The sequence below is a fragment of the Neltuma alba genome, unplaced genomic scaffold, assembly GCF_004799145.2.
Source record: "Neltuma alba isolate B1F8T4 unplaced genomic scaffold, ASM479914v2 tig00005275_pilon, whole genome shotgun sequence".
Taxonomy (NCBI): domain Eukaryota; kingdom Viridiplantae; phylum Streptophyta; class Magnoliopsida; order Fabales; family Fabaceae; genus Neltuma; species Neltuma alba.
In genome coordinates this window covers 221,415-240,335 of record NW_021634044.1, presented here as the reverse complement: position 1 = coordinate 240,335, position 18,921 = coordinate 221,415, and the positions used below count along the sequence as shown (strand labels likewise).

The following is an 18,921-nucleotide window of genomic DNA, read 5'->3' as shown; positions in this document are numbered from 1 at the left end:
GTTAAATTGGGTCTTATAATAAGGACCGGAGGAGTAGTTGGTTTTTGGACTACTAAAATATGAATTAATTTCCAAATTCTTCTGCATTTGCCCATGCTGGATGCATTAAAATGTAATAATGTTAGATATAAATTTGATTCGACACTCCTGCATTAATTTATTTTGTAATTTGAAGTCCCGCTGTTCGAAGGGATTAATTTAGGATCCACTTTCGGTGTTTATCACTTTGATGAGCATCCTAAACTTATCATATCTGAATTATTCATATCTCATTTGGATGGTTTGGATTTGATTTCTTTTTGTTTTTATTTGTTCAAAATAATTATTTTAATATGCATATAATCTAAAATAAAGATAATCTAATTATTTTTTAGGAAATTAGTTTTTTATTTAAAAATAATTAATTAAAGATTTTAAATTTGGACCATTCAAATTAAATATAAACAGTCCAGATTTGGAGCTTAGAATGCTCATCAAAGTAATGAATAGTAAAACTTGTTCCATTAGTTTATGCATGCAAGCAAGATTGGCCCATACTTAGATGACTTCTTTTGTTATTTTAAAAGAATAAGCTTTTTTTTTTAAACACAATTATCTTTTTATTAGAAGTAATCCTATTTAAAATATTATCAAATATTAAATATCGAAACCTCTGCAAAGATTGGAGCCTTGGTTTAAATTAATATTATGTGCGCTTAGACAGCGGATAATAAAATAGGCGAAAGTAAATAAAACGAATTACTTTTGGACACCTAGCAAGCCGTGGTGGGATCCATCTACCAGCAGAAAGGAGGCGTCAATATATTCCCATGAAAAAAAAGATTATCCTTACCCACCATGATATACCAATTCCAAAGCTCTAAGTGTCCTCCTTTTATCTCTTTTTGTAACTTAGCCTGTGGAAAAGACATGAAGTGGGGATGGCACCTTTCAATGCATTATTTCTTTGCAGAAAACAATAATAGGGCATACAAAACAAGTCAACAGAAGCACTGTGAATTGCTCAAACTCGTGAATTCCAACCTAGAAAAAATTGCAAAGTGACAAAGATTAGAAAGACAGATCACCAACCACCCCCGTCAGCTTCCACTTCTACTTCTTGGGCGTGAGTCTACGCTTGATTTTGTCGACCATCTTGGTACCGACCTGGAATGTCTGGGTCAATACATGGTCTGGAACTGGCGGCGAGGCGGCGAACAAGGTGGTGGCGATGGACTGTGTTCCGGGCAATTGACTGTTGAAGGCTGCGATGACAGAGGCAGGAACCCTGCCATTGTTCTTTTGGAAGTGAACTAAGCCTTTTGGGAACACAAATATCTCACCCTTCTTAATGCTCTTTGATATGAGCTTATTGGCTGTGGTTATGAAGCCCACGTCTAGTTGACCCTCAAGCACAAACACCATCTCGGTGGCGCGTGGGTGGGTGTGGGGAGGGTTGAGGCCACCAGGGGCGTAGTCTATGCGAGACAGGGACACGCCTAGAGTGTTGAGTCCTGGAATTATTTGAACATTGACTCCTGTTACCACTGAGCCAAACGTGTTGTTGGTGGCTTTTCGTTTGGCCGCGATGTCGGAGAAGAAGTCCATGGCATTTACCTCTGAAGAGTCTTTGCAGGCGAACCCGTTCACTTTCACCCCTGTTTTTCACGTCTAACAGTTAGAATTGCAAATTTTAAGCTGCCATCATGTTATTGAATAACAAAGTTTCTGGTGTCTTTTTCGCAAATCATGGCAGAAAATATGCAATAATCCCTGGACTTTGCAAAACTGTTATTCAAGAGAAAGTAGCGAATGCATATGATACGTGTCAAAGGCTTCAGAGTTGTGTTTGAAAGGAAGACATTGAGAAAGGATAAATTTCGGCTATGGGTTATTTAAAAAAAAAAAAAAAGGAGTACTTCTCTGAGCTTCATCTCCCTAAAGGCATAGAAACTAAGAAAGTTAGTAACCTCCATTACTCCGTGCAATGCTTTAAACGAGAGAGGGAGGGAGGGAGATCGAAGTGCAATAGAAGTAATACCGGAGCTAAGATTGGCAACACAGAGATCTTGAAGAAGGTCGGGATCCGCTGTAATGCCGGTGGCTAACACCAGAGAGAGAGTGATGAGGAGCTGCGTGAAGACTGCGAGTTTCATATTTCAGCTGCTTTATAAGAAAAATGCCAACAAGCCAGACAGACTTTTCAAGTCTGCAGGTTCACAGAGAAGAGGGGAACAGAATTGAGACCAAGGACGGGAGAATTTGCTTGCACAGGTTGGGAAGAACCAGCGAGGATAGTAAATATATAACAATCGTCAAAGGGAGAAGGCAGCCAGAGACTTGCTAGCTGAGAAAGGAATGCCGTGAATTGAAACCACGAAACATAGTTCTTGAACCAAAAGAAAAGCCATCAAAGGCAAAAGCCCAGACCCTGAAGCCTCCTCTATTCTGGGCCCGTTTACATCTTAGACCATGTATTGCGTCGCTTGCGCGTCTAGTCGTCTCTCCCACCCAACGCTGCTCACTCGGCATTGCAATTGCATCATGCCAACTTCCTCCAACTTGTTGACCGCCCCGTGTTCGTTTCGACAAACCGCGTAACCTAAAAGTATTCCTTATTTTCATTCTAGTTCGTGTCTTCTACGGTATAACCCTGTGGATTGGTTTTAAATGGGGTTGGTGTATTTCATTTTCGCTTCGAAGAAGTCTATCCACCACCTGCCCTAAGACCTCAGGGGAAGGCACGAAAGCTACAGTAATCGTTAGCCACAGCGTACACGGCAATATACCGTATAATCGCATTATTGTCGTTGATGACCCTGAAATTCCTGCGAATGCTATGTTCGCCTTAACATCTCGAATAAGTTGGTTTCAGACGTCTGGGCATAACAAGTTAATGATGGTCCTAGTTGCCACGCCTTTGTCCTTCCTAGGAAACGCATTTCGAATTACCACTGTAAGACGGCATCAGATCAGCCGTGAAAAATATACCAACTAATATCCACGGCCATATTTGTGCAAAACAAACACGAGGGCAACAAAAAAAAATCCACAACACTACATCACATGCAGAATACCAAGGAATGAAAACGGCAATCCCTTGTAAATTATCATAAAATAGAACAAATCAGAGCTGAATGACGCACATGTTTACCACGAACAACAAGCAAATACCCCGGATCAGATTTTTCGCAACATGAAACTAGCCCTTTTTCACCACCACCGGCCTTGGTCTGTTTGGCAGTTTGTCTAGCAGCATTCAGTGGTGTTCACTGTCAAAAGAGGAAATAACGCCCTCGTCAAGGGATGGATCCCCATTCCCCATATATGGAGAACTTGGGAATTCAGAAATAGGAGTATTGTTTTATTATTTCAGGTCCACTAACACGATCCACTTTTATAATGGCAGTGAACAATACACAAGCCTCTACGCCCCAAAAAAGAAAGCACCAACCACAGCCAAGCCAAATCGGAGCGAGGCTTGATGTTACGCGAATTCTAATGCAAAATTGGTTAATTAGTTCATGGTTCAATTATTGTATTAATACTTTTCCATTGATTACTAGAAATAAATTTGTGTAAAAAGCACAAAGGCTTTGAGGGCCACCCGAGTTATTGAGTTCGAGGAACCAAAGCAGACGCCTCTACATCATGACAGATAGCTTGAAATCCGCGGAGGCAATGCCCAGGTTGCCGATAACCATGGGCCTTGACCAGTTATAAAGTTGTGGGGATAAAACCTTACGCTTAGTTGCTGGTTTAAAGGATCTAAGCATGCATTTGCTCCCCTGTCATTCAGAGTAACCAGCAATTAGGTAGCAAATTGGCTATTAGGATTTCAGTTATAGGAGAAAACTTTTGCTTTCTGGATTACTACTTCCTCATGTGGAAGGGAAGACATCCCCTTACAGTAAGTTAGGGAGAAGCAGATAATATAATGCATATTTATCATGAAACACAAATCAGCAAGTTCATGATGCTTACTCTGTGCCTCATGACAATCATTGGCTTATCCTCAGATAGATCAACATCCACAGAAAACAAAATAACAATTTTAAACCCGGAGCCTTGTGTGGTAATACCTCCCCAACTACCTTTTTTTTCCTGGGACAAACGCCCACAACTAAATTTTACATCTATATATTCTCCGACAATCCTGTGCAAATAAAAGATCATAAACTTAAAGAGGAAACATACCTTCCGTTTAATGGGTGTAGAGCAGTTGGCCATTGGCTTAAAAACAGATTCTGGTCTGTTCTCAGGGAGAGGAATTTGGTGTCATTGACCCAATAGAAGAGAAATGACAAAAACATTAAAATGAAAATTCTGTTTACATATTAAAATTCTAATCTTAGATATTCTTAATTTATTAATATCTTAAATATCCAAACATAAATCATTCAAATAAAAATTTAATAAATTAAATTGGAATTCAAACTGGGATAAAAATTCACTTACTGGCCTTGTGACGACTTGTTCTTTGCAGCTTTAATTATTTCCATCGCCTAACATGTATACAAAATTAGAGATAGAAATAAGGAATACTGTAGAGAAGCAATAAAAACTCCTTGAGCCCTCCTCACACTGAGCAAGAAACAATAACGTCAAAAGCTGCATACCTTTGTCACCCTCTCTCTGTTGAATCCGTTCTCATTTACCAGAAATGTCACTAAACCCTGTATTGAAGGCAGCACAAAGGAATCTACTTATCCGACCAAACAACTCAACCAAAAACCATAAGCATCCATAATGAAAACTTATACATGCATCGCAGGACAAAAGTGTACATAAATGATTGTATAGAAGTGCAATTAGTTTCTTAAGTTTTCAACAAGGGTGGTCAGTACTTCTTCATCGGGAGCAGTCCACTTAAGATCTAGTTGCCTTTCTTCAGCTAAGACAGTTGGTTCCTTAAAAAGCTGCCTAACCTCCTGATATGGCCAATCATCAGGTATCTGGTACCTGATAGAATGCACTGTATGCATTACTAAGGATGAATTATCAACAGCATAAGTATATATCAATAAACAATAATCATGTATTTTAAAGTAAGAAGCACCAAGATAACAGAATTGTCTTTATAAGCTACACTAAGTTTTTCTAGTAACCAGAAACAGCACTGATCCAATATTAATCAGCAGGGATTGCAGAAAGGCTTCACTGGATATTGTAGCCAATCACCAAACAGATTTAGTTGACTTAATTAATGTGATAATTAGACACTAATCAAGACAGGAACACAATACAGAGGCAAACACATTTGTAATGGAAAATAACAAAAACCTCTCTTTATTGATGTTCTTCAATATGTTCTCTATACAGCTATACTGGTGAATGAGCTTCAAAGCAGTCTTACCACCAACACCTGCAGAGCACGTCAGTCATATGTAAGAAGCATATGCATGACAAGCTTAAATGGAATAAAAAAGATTGGAAATCGGCCTCTAGTCTCAAAACACAAATGGATTGTTTGGGGGACCTCGAATGCTTCCACAATAATCACACCCAGAAAGAATACACAAGTCAATAAACTGATCCATGGTCAGATTTAGCTCCTCCAATATCTGGAAAAAATCTCAGAAAGAACAGATAAAACGGTGAATATCACATATTTTAGAAGTCATAGAACAATGAACTTTCAAGCCACAAAAGGGGAAGCAACAGTGACCTTGGCAACTTCGAATTCCATAACTGGAACTTTCTTTGAGCTAGGGACCATTAGATGGCGAAGAAATCTAGGAGCTCCAAATGTTAACGAATCCATGTCTTCAGAAGCCACTGCATAAACCTAAAATATAAAAGTTCATAACAGATTCCAAAAAAGTAACAATATTTTTCTTCAAGATTTTAAGTTTGCTCACAAAAATAAAGTTATACGTGCCTTTCCAGATTTGCAAAGTGCAGCACACTGTGCTTCAGCTTCTGATGGCGCCTGCATGAACCAAATCTCTCATATTATGCTAAAATAACCAACAATACCATACAGGGGTAAGGTAATGTCACCTCAATAACAGGCACTCCCATGAGTGATAAAAGTCTTTTACAACCTTCACTATGCTGCTTCGTCACCTGCAGGAATAAGGAACAGGTAAGCATTCTTCTGCATCTCTACTCATTGCTCATAATTAGTGAAGCCTCTTGCATAACAAACGATGATCATTAAAACATGACAATGAATATAGTACCAAATCTTGTGGAAATGATAGGCTTTGTCAACGAGAAAATGCAATAACAATGGCCTACCTTGACAGTCCGTTTACTGAATTTTTCAATGTCTTCCCTGTTGCCAGACTGAAATGACAAGAAGCATCCATGTGATACACGTCCAGTTTTAATAAGACAGAATAACTTCCCTTAGTTAGGTTAATTTAAATTTGATACCTCGTTTAAAAATTTAAACTCAGCTTCTCTGTTATTTTTCTTTAGGATTTTCTTCTATACGCATTTCTTCCAAAAGAAAATTACTTAATTACCTATACTGGCTCATCAATAATAAATTCATTGTCTCTTGTTGAAGTTCAACAGTAAGTAAACTTCTTCTACCATCACGTTAAAAATCGAAACACAATCTCATATTGTCCACTTGGACGATTTACCCAAAACTCAATACTCATTGATATAAAATACTCTTCAAAAATTAACACAAAAGGGAACAGAGGAAATCCAATAACAAATTATGTACAAACCTCAATGGCCTCTGACAAATCCTCATAAGCTTCAGCCCTCTTTGAGTAACTATTAAGAAATTAGCATAAAAAGCACGTTACCAGGCAATCCACATTTTATATATTGCAAAGTGCCAGACTCCCAATTCAATATTGCGCCCCCAAGAAAAATAACTTTCTAGATATACCAAAGCATTGACCTCAGTACCGTTTAGCCAGCTCCTGCTGCTTCAGATCAGGCGGCTTCCCATCAAACACATATCTGAGTAGCATCGAGTGACAGAAAATGAGCGAGAACAAACAATTTATTGAATACTTGAGGGTTACGAGGAAAAAAGGTAAAGAAATATTCACACTGGCTCCATTCCAGCTTCTAGAAGTCTGACTGTCCGGGTAAACATGCCTTGCAAATGACTACAAAAAAACCGCCGAAATATCAACATAAACACTCTGATAACAAAATAAAGAAACTGGTTCATTTCAGTCAGAAGAGGAGCTTTCAAGAATCTAACCTAGTTACTTCACCAGCCTCGTTAGTGAGCATCTCAGTCCCACTTCTTCCCACGACAACCTGCATCGAATCAAAGGATTCATTGATAAACAAAGCCTTTCCGAATTGTATAGACACAAGCAATCGTGATGAGAGGGAAGCAGAGTGCAGACTGGAGAGTACGGACAAGGAACTGGTAAATGCTCATGCTAGCGTCGATGGCAATCTTGCGGCCAAAATAGCTTTGGAAGCTACGCACTTTTACAGCTTTAGGGGCATTATCCGCCAAAAGCTTCGTTAAACCCTAGAAAACCCTCAACCGAAACGGCAATCAGTTAAACTAACAGAATGGACAGAAACTTGCACAGCTTGAAAATGCGATGATGGAAGATTATATACCTTTACGCCCATTCTGTTAGCGTTGATCAGTGCAGAAATTGAACAGCCTTTTCAGGGATGAACGGACTACTTCCCGCTCCCAATGAACGGACTGCTTCCCGCGCACTTTTGTGGGCTGGACGGAATACGATATAACCAACGGTTAAATAGTTTTAAAATATACTTTTGTTTTTAAATAAAAAAGAATATGCGGGGAATGTGATTTAAGGGATTATGACAAAGAAAGAAAATAAATAATCTGAGGTAGATTTGAAAAAAAAAAACATTAAATATTAAGAAAAGAGTGTGACACAAGTGCTCGGTGAAATGAACTTATTTGTGTTACTTTAGAACGAATAAATGTTAATTAACTTATTAAATCAGCCTTAAATTGTTTTTTTTTTAAATTTTATCTCTATTAAATGAAAAAAAATATAAAAAAATTACACTTAAAGCATGAATTGCATATATAAAATTAATTAAAAGCATAAACATTATCTATTCCTTTCTTTTGTGACTTCTGAGTTGATTGATTTTAAGTAACTTAATATAAGAGCTAACTTGACATTTAATTTAGTTACAAATATAAGATCTCAATCTCTTCTGTCTCTAGTAATGATCCATTTTTTTCAAGATATCTTTATAGTAATTATACACGTTAAATGTTTCGTCAAATGATAGTCTGAGTTAATTATATGATTAGTAAGGGTGTTTTAGAAAAAAAATTTTATTTGTTACAAATAATTAATTTAACTGATTCTCTTAATCAATTCAAATTAATCCACTAATTCTTATATTAGATACTCCTCCAGTCCTTAATATAAGATTCATTTAACTAATTTGATTATGTTAAAAAAGTTAGGTAAGTTAGTTAATTATAAGAAAAGTGACACATTTTTCCTAAAACACTATAATCATCTTTCTTAATACCTCCTCTCCCTCTTTTACTTGATTATGGTTGAGGGGTATCCATAAGGGTAATTTAGAGAAAATTGATAAATATGAGAAATAAGTCTTATATTTAGAAACAAAACCAACTCAAGAATTGGGTCATATATTAACGATTGGAGGAGTACTAGATAAGAAATACTCCCCCGGTTCTTAATATAAGACCCATTTAACTAATTTGATTAGATTAAGGAAGTTAGGTAAGTTAGTTAATTATAAGAAAAGTGACACATTTTTCTTAAAATACCATAATCATCTTTTTTTAATACCCTCTCTCCCTCTTCTACTTGATTATGGTTGAAGGAGTATCCATAGGGGTAATTTAGAGAAAAATAATAAATATGAAAAAATGGGTCTTATATTTAGGACCAAAACTAACTTAAGAATTAAGTCTTATATTAAAGATTGGAAGAGAAGTATTATATTTGAATTTTGAACATTAATTGGAGGGACAAAAGTAAATATATCTGTTAACTTCCTCGGGGTCAAAGCGCATTGTAACAAGTCTAGAGGACAAGAGTGAGATTTTTTCTGATGTTTTATGTTATGTCAGCATGTCCTTGTTTTACTACTATGGGATGTTATTTTAAGAATATATTTTGGAATCAAACCATGATTTAAAATAATAATAATAAAGTTATTTTAAAAATATATTTTGGAAAGACAGATATTGTGGAAAAAAATCATTTTGATAAAATGAGAGTGTATGTATAATTATTATTAGAATTATTTTTTAAGTACAATTACTAAAAAGAAAATAAATTAATATAATAATTATATAAAAAATAGATTTTGATTTATATTTTTGTTTGAAATAATAACTTTGCAAATAATATCTATCTCCAAAGGGCTGCGATGGATGTCCATGTTCCGTTGTTCCCTCTTCCCAATATTGACACATCTCAAAGTTTTCTTTTGATGCTGCACGTCTCAAATGTTGAAGATTCTAGTTAACCGAGAGTGTCCGACATGTGACCCGGGCTTTCAGATATTGGCCCAATAAATTGGGCTACGAGACTTGGGAAAGTAGTTCAGACCAGCACAGGGTTTTTGACTTTTCGCTATTGCTGGGGTAGGAGGAGTACTGGCTTTTACGCGAGAGAAAGTGGTTTCTTAACATATTCCGTTGCTCCTTGCTTTATAAAAGAGAGATGCCAAACCGTGTTATGGTTGGTGCCTAACAGTTCGGTGCATCTACAGAAATTTTATTTCCACCTTTCTGCTTCTGTCGATCTGGCTTCCTCTTCTTTAGTCTGCTTTTTTTTTTCCCCCCTTCTTAAGAAGTAGAAAAATGTAAATATGTGTAGAATTTATATTTCACTAAAAATCCGATTAACGAGAAGACTTCTGTTTAAAAAAGAACATTGATAAAGTGAAAAGAAGACGTTAGCTGTGCGAAGCCCTGCATTGCAACACGCATCTTGCTTGCAAAATAAATACTCCTCCAGCCCTTAATATAGGATGTAATTTTTAAGTTGGTTTTGGTATTAAATATAAGACTCATTTCTCATATTTATTAGTTTTCTCTAAATTATCCATATGGATATTTTCCCAACCATAATCAAGTAGCAGAAGGAGATGGGGTATTAAGAAAGGTGATTATGGTGTTTTAGGAAAAATGTATCACTTTTCTTATAATTAACTAACTTATCTAACTTTTTTAATATAATCAAATTAGTTAAATGAGTCTTATATTAAGGATCACAGAAGTAAGTAGAAAAAACAAATAAGCAAAAGTTATCACGCTTCAAATTATATTAAAATACCCTGCGTCCCTTTTCCTAGTGGTACTATGCGTGCCTTTGTTGTCACAAAATACAGGATAGATCCCACCCCTCCTCCATGTGCCAGCTTGCGATCATATAAATATATATGTGTGTGATTGTGTGTATAAAGCACACATGCAACAACCAATGTGAACAATGTTTTCTTTTTTCTTTTCTTTTTTTTTTTTAATTGAACGGGAGGTGCTGTCTTATCTAGGAGAGGGCTTGAGACAAACCTTTGAAAACCAGATTTACGATAGGGGAACAAAATTTCGTTCTGGTTCATTCGAATGTGTCCTTTGATATGTAAGCTCTGTTGTAGTTGAGAAATGAAGTGATTAGTTTGGAACACAACGCAACTGAGGAAGCTCCACTCTTGCCCATCAATTAATATATAAGGACCGGTGAGGGAGGCACAAATCTCACGCAACGTTGCTTGAGTTATATGAAGCCAAGTGTATTCTTTGCCCACTTGAACTGGGCTGCAGTATTACAATTTTGGGTAATTAGAATTAAAGTGCACTTTCAGATTTCTAAAAGTCAATACTCAACAGTGAAGTAAATTTTGCACGAAACACTAGGTAAAATGCAGACAGGGACAGGTTTAAGGTTCTTTATAAAGGCAGAGATGGGAAGGAACACACCGACGCATGCAGGGGGAGCGGGGTGTATTCCAAGTAAAAGCCAGTCACATTACTGCGTGGTATCCTGCGAGGAGATGTGATCCAGTTGTGAACAGAGAATATGATATTAAATAATTTGAGGGCATCGTGGGATTATTATGTTTAAAAGTCAGGGGGTGATGGGATCTGAGAACCACCAGTCTTGCTTTAGCACAGCGCAGAACATGTGAAAAATGAACAAATAAGAAATAATGAGTAAAATAATGGCTGGAAAGTGAGGGATGGTGTGATTAGGGGACAGGGACATCACATGCGCCTTCGCTTCACCAACCTGTGCCTATTGTGGCCGGGCCACCCAATGGAAGATGAGAAGAATGCCCCACTTCCGTTATGCTTAATTAACTAACCAATTAATTATTTAGTGGCTTGGCAGAGTCCTGGGTTTCGGAGCAGGGGAGGGGCCAGACCAAGCGAAAGCGAAGGAGGAGGACTGCACCGTATGTGGGTTTGAGTGAGGAAGGAGTTCGACTGGATAAGTTGCGTCCATGCCACGTACGCGGTCACCGCACGGCTCGTTTTGTTGGTTTTCATCATTCCAATTCCAAATCCGAGTTGGCCGCTCCTCATAATCTGATCTTCTTGTTCACTCAATTCCTACGCCCCAACTGGACGCCCACCCTTCTTTGGTTTTGAGACTTGTTATCCTAATCCCATCATATTTATATATTATTTTCAAGATATTTCGTCAACTGGAACGTTTTTATACGCTGATTCTCTGGAGACATGGAGCAGTCCTTGAATTAGTGTGATCCCCCAATAAATTATATCTGACCCCATTAACTTGCACAGTGCAATTATTAACTGCTCTGGAAGCAACATTAATTTATTTCAACAGGCTCAGCCTGGAGGGTCACCCTTTAATTTCTTCATTGTCTATCCATATTCTAATTATAATAAATTGCATTATCGCTGTCGATATCTACAAGAGCCGGGCAAATTTATAACACAAGGGTATGTGTGCGGCGCCTATTTCTTTACTGTGTGGTTTGGACTGGATCAACTGAAGTCAAGCCTGGCGTGTTTTTCACTTCTTTGTTCTTATTACAAGGCAGGATCAACAAATGAAAGAGTCTTATTTATTTATTTATTTATCTATTGTGGTAATTGAATTAGTTAACTTTTTTTAAGTATCGATAAATGAAAGTTTAGTCATAAAAAATGATAAAATTGTCTTTCAATGGTATATTTTTATTACCTCACATTCATAGCATCGCTCCTATATTTAATAGGAATGAGGGTAAACAAATTACATTAATTATCGTAACAATTCTGGATCACAAATTTGGTCTGGGGATGGACTTCAAAGAGAAGGGAGAATGGCTCTGTTTGGATAACACCCCAAACCATGGTTTGGGGACTCAAACCATGGTTTGGGGAAAATGCTACCCAAACAGCCTCTCCAAAAACCAAAACCATGGTTTTGGGTCAAAACCATGGTTTTGACTCCAAAACCATGGTTTTGGAAAAAGCAAAATTTTTTTGCTTTTGGAGAAAAAAGGGAGAGTGTGAGGGCCTATATGATATGTATCTTGTTATTTTTTTTATAAACATATTTTTTTATAAATATATTTAATCTTATATTTTATAAATATATATAGACATTAATTATTTATTAATTATATTATCTTATGTATTATTAATTATGTTGGTAAAAAACATATTATTAACAATTTTATTTCTTCAAATTAAAATATATCATAAAATCTATTTTTTCTGTAATTATCATATTAACTTATGTCTTTTTTTTAGTAATTTGTATATATAAAAAGTGCTTCTGATAACAACTATCCAAACACTCTCACTTCTCAGAATCACTTTTTTACAAAATCTATTCTTCACAGAATCTATTTTTTCCAGAATCTATTCTCCAGAATCACTTTTTCAAACCACGGTTTGGTTTCATCCAAACACACCCTGAGTCTAAAATAAGACAGAAAGTGATTACAGAATACGAGTGATCACTGATCGGTGATAGGCGAGTCGGAGAAACCAAAGTGAACTGCAGTTGTTAATTATTTAATTTAAAGAAGATTGATATTTGAGGGGCCGCCCATCGGTAGCCTCTTGGCTGTTTTGTTAACATAAATGATTTAATTTCTTGATTTAAATACTAAAAGACACTGGTTGTCAAATTTTTTTCCTACGCAACTAATCTCCCAAATAGATGAAAGTGAAATCTATTCGGCCTAAAAATAGGATGAAAGTGAAATCTAATGTTATTATTAATTTATTAGCCAATGATATATAAATTTCTCCAACCCCGTCTAGATTGAGATTATAGGTTTTATGGCCAAAAAAGATTATAGGTCGATAATATATTAAATTACCACGCATTACCACGAAAGAACACTTATAAGTCCATCGCAGCCCAAAAAAATTAAAAGAAAGAAAGAAAGCATTTATCAGTGAGACTCGCCATTTTTCAAAATACAATTTATGTTATAAATCATCAAAACACGTAAATGCAACACTATTAGAGTACTATTTCCAGTTCTAATTATCGGACCTCGTTTATAAACTATAAATAAAATCTTATAATTAGGACTGGAAGTAGTACTAGTTACTTACGTGTGAGTCAAATTTGCAACATCAGTATTTTTAAAAATAAAATTTGGATAATATATATGATATAAATATCAATATATTATATTCTATTATCAGACTGAGCAGAGAAATTTTAGTTCATAAGATTTGTTTCAAGGTGAGCTAAGAATGTTGGTTCTATTTTTAATTAATTACTTCCGTAAAATTATCCAGTGTCATTTGCCTTTAACCAATGCTGCTTTCTATTGGACTCAAACAGTGCTCCGTCGGCGTAACAAAGCAGGCGGGCAGACACTTCCCCCTATTTCCCTCAATCTAGATGTCCCATTCTCTCTTCACCAATTTGCTCCAAAATTTACGAAGGTTGACGAATAATCGTTAAAAAACGAAATGGCTGCTTAGGTCGTGCGTTCCCAACCCAAAGGCCAGTGGCTTCCTATAAATACGGACTGTGTTTTTCGCTTCCCAGATATAAGGTGGCGGAGCTACTTCAGCAGAAAAGAGCAAATGGTGAACCTTCTGTGGCTTGGCATTGTAGTAGGACTCGCTTTTAGCCAGTGGGTCGATGGTTCTGTAGACTACCACTTCAATGAAACAGAGCTGTCTTTGTTGGAGTCCCGTGAAGCATCCTTCATCGGGGGCAGACCTCTGCTCGTAGGACTTACCCTTATTCAAAATGCTGGCGCTAGAGGAGCAGGTACAGTGTATTCCCAAGCTTCGCTTTATTGGAATCAGATTCAAATATCTTTGTCGTCCTGTGCCCGCTATTGAAGATTTCGAACATTGCTCACCTTTTAATATTAATTGATAATTGATAGTTTTCTTGCTTAGAATAGGCTTCATGTTATTTATTGCTTCTTAGTCTATGTTCCTGAAGGTTTATTTTTTTGTTATTGCGCCGACATTTCGTATTGTGTATGTGTTGCATGCTTGACGCAAATTTGTTATTCTTGTTAGTAATCTGTCCGTGAGAGAGTTACGTTGATTGATTCGACCAATTTGTGATTTTATTTTACTTCCGCTACTTCTATTTCGTCTTCCCCTTTCATCTCATTCCTTGTCCGTCCTTCCGGTTCTCATTTGCTCTCAGCTGACTCCACTTCAGAATCCGACCTTCAGGGCTATGTTAATCCTGTATATGTTCATTACTTATTAATTAACTAAACATATGAATTACCGTACGAAAAAGAATCTGATGTATGCCATGGTAATATCGCCCCAGAAGCCTCTTTTTTTTCCACAAAAAAAAAGAAACTATAACGTGAATATTTGTTCTTTGTTTCTTCTGCTCTGGCAGTCTGCTTGGATGGGTCATTACCTGGTTATCATTTGGATAAAGGATATGGATCAGGGGCAAACAGCTGGCTTGTTAATTTAGAGGTTTCATTCCACTTTATCTTTCTAAATGTTTTATAACGCATTACATTTTATTGGTTTTAATAGTATTGCAAATTAATAAAAATGCATGATGGCACTTCTTGGAAAATCAAAGAACAACATAGTAAGATTGACAATCTTTTTCCTTCGAAAGTGTTGTTGGATCAGATCTCTGTTATAGCATAGGACTACAAACAATCATAACTGAAGTTTGCGTCTCTCACAGTGTGATAAGTTCTTTGTAAATCATCGTTTCTTGATCAAGCTACACCAGATATGCTGTGAAAAACTTATCTTTGATACTCAAGTGAAATCGTGTGGCAGGGAGGTGGGTGGTGTAATAATGTTAGAACATGTGTTTACCGCAAGAAAACACGTAGGGGGTCATCGCATTTCATGGAGAAGGAGATTCCTTTCACAGGAATACTAAGCAATGATGCTGCTCAAAATCCAGGTTTTTAGTCTATTGATGTACCTGCCCGGACTAATCGAATGCCGCTTTTCTCTTTCCCTTTCTTTATAGGCTATAGCAGTCTTGGTCATTGTTAACTATAATTATGAATTGATATGATTTGTATCATTTGGGGGTGGTTCTCCCATCATAAATGTCGACCAAATTTCCCTATTTATTATTTCATTCATTGTAATTATTCTAGAATAATCCTGTTTTTATCAGTATAGCCCGTTTTGTATATATACTCTCTTATTCTGAAGTAATGAACATAGCACATTTTGTACTTTGCTTCTCCTCTCATTCTTGTCTGCTTTATGCTTTTCCACAATATCATTTCTGAGCACACTTACCTGGTTCAGTCATGTTTTAGATCCTTGTGATTGCAGATTTTTACAACTGGAACAGAGTGAAGATTCGTTATTGTGATGGTGCCTCTTTCGCTGGGGATGGTGAAGATAAGGTGAGATTTTTATTTCTTATCGTTGACTAATTTTTTTTAGATTTTTTCTTCCTCTACCCATTCATTTGAAACTTTGTTGTTTTAGGTGTTTCTTGTTGACTATTGTGAATTTGGTTGCCAGTCATTGCAATTAACCTTATAATTTCAGTCTCAAAAAGGACGCTCTTCATTTTCATAATCCTCTGTTAGTGTTTGCTGTGGGTAGTTTTTATGTTTTATTTTTCTTAATAAAAATTATGAGAAAAGCATTATGTAGGGAATGACTGACTTTTTTTTTTTTTTTTGGTCCTTGTCTTTTCTATTCTACGCTAACGCAATTGATTGTCTTTTGAGATAGAATGCACAACTGCAATTCAGAGGACAGCGTATTTGGTTGGCTGCAATAGAAGAATTGATGTCAAAGGGAATGAGACATGCCAACCAGGTTGTACATACGCTTGCACACACAAAATACTACTTAATTGATTGTTCTTCTCATGATATATGATATGCATCAGGCTTTTCTTACTGGATGCTCTGCTGGTGGTTTGGCCACTATTATTCACTGTGATGAATTTCGAAGTCTATTTCCAATGACTACCAAAGTGAAGTGTCTTAGTGATGCTGGGTTATTTCTTGATGCGTAAGTAGCTAATACAGTATTTCATACTTCTGATTCTCAATGACCTTTTACAGCATTATAAGATTTGTTCCTTCATGTTTAAGGTAATTGTAAACTATTTTGGAATTATAGGGTTGATGTATCTGGTGGGCGTACTCTCAGGAAAATGTACAGTGGAGTTGTAGGGCTGCAGGTACCACTTTGGTTTAAGGCCATAGTTTTATTCTAGTTTTACTGCAAATATAATGTTTGTAATGCATCATAAATTAGTAGAGGTATTTCTTTCAAGGTCATCTTGAAATGTGGCTAATAGTATGCGGTTCAGCAACTTTAGAACCAAAAGCTAACATGCAATTACAACATCAATTTTATACATCATGCCGGGTAAAACTTGTTTTGGTCATAGATACTGAACCTGGCCTGAAACTCTGACACATAATTGAATTGAGTTTTAAAATGAGAAGCAGGATGTACCGCCAGCCATATATCCTGTATCAGCTGATGATTTGACATGATAGATGTACTATAAACATTGCAGGGGGTGAAGAAAAATCTGCCTCAAACTTGTACTAACCATCTTGATCCCACTTCGGTAATTAATCCCTGTTTCTCTTCTCTGCTTCTGAGAATTAAGATATACAAGTTTCATTTGAATTTGAACAGATATACATAAAAATTATATTCTCCTTTATTGCTGCTTGATCTTAGTCGAACTCTTGCTAATGTTGGTTTTTTGGTCCCCTTTCAGTGCTTTTTCCCTCAGAACTTGATTGACAGTGTTAGAACCCCACTATTCATTCTCAATGCAGCCTATGATTCATGGCAGGTTAATTGTCTAATTCAATCATTTGGCTCTTCTACTAGAGCAAACTGTCATGGTATCTGGTAGACGTGATATGCATTCAATGAATTATTGAAAACAGACTAATCTAAGCGTATTTCATTCCCTGCTTATCATCAGATTCAGTCCAGCTTGGCTCCTTCATCAGCAGATCCCCACGGCTACTGGCATAACTGTAGATTAAACTATGCTAAATGTACTGGACCGCAACTTCATTTTCTTCAAGGTGATTCGATATATGATAAATTTGGATCCTGATGCGGAGATATGTCTCGATCAAAATCACTCAGGCAATTTACGCATATCACTTTGTTTTATACAGGATTCAGGAATCAAATTCTACATGCTGTTAGAGGATTTTCTAGATCGAATCAGAATGGTTTGTTTATAAATTCTTGTTTTTCACACTGCCAAAGTGAGAGGCCGGATACATGGTTTGCTGACCATTCCCCTGTCATCAACAAGAAGGTATGCCTCATCTAAGAATGTATATAAATCCTGAACCAGTTACGGACACACACGTATATAGAAGATTCTCGTTACTGCGATGTTTAAAAACGAGGCTGAATGTTAGATGATTATGATTATATGGTATTCAATGGTGATTTCTTGCTGTTATGACTTATTCTGCTTTGGAGGAGAAATTATGATTGGTCATTGAACGAGATACATCATGCCTTGATATGTACTCTTGCATGATGTCTATCCTTTTGATATTAGCATCTAATCTTTAATTTTAAGATCTTCATAAAGTTGATGTTTATGGTTTGAGAATATGCAGGCGATTGCTTTGGCTGTGGGGGATTGGTATTTCGACAGAGCAGGTGTGAAGGATATTGACTGTCCATATCCATGCGACAAGACTTGCCACCATCTGGTTTTCAGATAAGCGGAGCTTCATCAGTCGTCTCTATCTCATTCATCGTCCAATAACAGACAATAAAAGGCAAGGTTGCTGATTAGGTCACCAGTGAAATCCATTTTTTAAAGTTTACATCAATTAGCTGTGAATGTGAAGCCTATTGCTCTCATGTATTTTTCCCCCAATCAGAGGCGTATAGTCATTGTTAGCCAAAACACTGGCTTTGATTTAATTGAGATTTAATTGAATATAATATTACCACCCGGACAGTTTTACTGTGCGAGGAATCAGCAGTTTATTCCATTATTTACTGGATCATACACACACTGCGGCTTATAAACGTGTTTATTTAATATATATATATATATATATATATATTTATATATATGCGGGCTTAGGTTGAGTTTGTCACCCATGTAAATTTCTCTATCAATTTAACGAGATACATGATAATTAGATAAGATTATCCGAAAAGTTCAGTTGTAACATGGAATTTGATTAAAAAAATTAATATAATATTACCACCCGGACAGTCATTTTCACCGCAAATTGACGCAACTTCTAATCAGCGGCTCCTTTTGATAGTCGATACTTTGGGGACGTTCAACTTGTGACTAGTTCTCATTGGCCTCCCACTTCCTGACATTAAATTATTCACAGATTATCTGTCAACTGATACAAAATAATCTCCAGCGAAGACTATTATATATACCGCCCATCATCATCAGCTCAATCATTGTCCCCATCCCTATATTCATCATCATGATCAACTATTTGTTTTTGTTACTCATACCTGCCTGTATATTTAATTGACATATAAATTAAATCTTTTGTCCCTCACACAATTATAAGAACTTAAAAAAAATTCATTGC

At 36.4% G+C, this 18,921-nt stretch overlaps 3 protein-coding genes across 13 annotated transcripts; 1 reads left to right on the top strand and 2 right to left on the bottom strand.

Annotated features, from left to right (window-relative positions):
- Positions 1-777: 777 nt before the first annotated feature.
- Positions 778-2,665, bottom strand: LOC114747298 (rhicadhesin receptor-like). The gene is made up of 2 exons (XM_028935610.1): positions 2,021-2,665; positions 778-1,637 (listed from the first exon to the last, which is right to left on the bottom strand). Exons 1-2 carry the CDS (start codon positions 2,133-2,135, stop codon positions 1,093-1,095), a joined length of 660 nt encoding a protein of 219 aa, XP_028791443.1. The 5' UTR covers positions 2,136-2,665; the 3' UTR covers positions 778-1,092.
- A 91-nt stretch (positions 2,666-2,756) lies between these two features.
- On the bottom strand, positions 2,757-7,610 carry LOC114747294 (flap endonuclease 1). Of its 11 annotated transcripts, XM_028935596.1 has the most exons (19): positions 7,534-7,610; positions 7,322-7,438; positions 7,157-7,215; positions 6,999-7,058; positions 6,853-6,906; positions 6,666-6,714; positions 6,223-6,270; positions 5,983-6,048; positions 5,861-5,911; positions 5,642-5,767; positions 5,459-5,543; positions 5,263-5,344; positions 4,827-4,941; positions 4,599-4,655; positions 4,438-4,484; positions 4,177-4,231; positions 3,964-4,083; positions 3,587-3,767; positions 2,958-3,251 (listed from the first exon to the last, which is right to left on the bottom strand). In XM_028935596.1, the coding sequence occupies exons 1-18, from the start codon at positions 7,543-7,545 to the stop codon at positions 3,624-3,626; spliced, it is 1,347 nt and encodes a 448-aa protein (XP_028791429.1). In that variant the 5' UTR covers positions 7,546-7,610; the 3' UTR covers positions 2,958-3,251; positions 3,587-3,623. The 11 variants fall into 11 exon arrangements, with proteins under 11 accessions (XP_028791436.1, XP_028791429.1, XP_028791428.1 ...); XM_028935603.1 differs by lacking the exons at positions 2,958-3,251; positions 3,587-3,767 and adding an exon at positions 2,757-2,933; XM_028935595.1 differs by having other exon boundaries at positions 2,958-3,767.
- A 6,174-nt stretch (positions 7,611-13,784) lies between these two features.
- On the top strand, positions 13,785-18,338 carry LOC114747296 (pectin acetylesterase 12). Its single transcript, XM_028935608.1, has 12 exons — positions 13,785-14,150; positions 14,751-14,833; positions 15,155-15,284; positions 15,671-15,744; positions 16,082-16,168; positions 16,242-16,366; positions 16,478-16,538; positions 16,884-16,937; positions 17,094-17,171; positions 17,307-17,412; positions 17,509-17,654; positions 17,968-18,338. Exons 1-12 carry the CDS (start codon positions 13,961-13,963, stop codon positions 18,073-18,075), a joined length of 1,242 nt encoding a protein of 413 aa, XP_028791441.1. The 5' UTR covers positions 13,785-13,960; the 3' UTR covers positions 18,076-18,338.
- Positions 18,339-18,921: the final 583 nt, after the last annotated feature.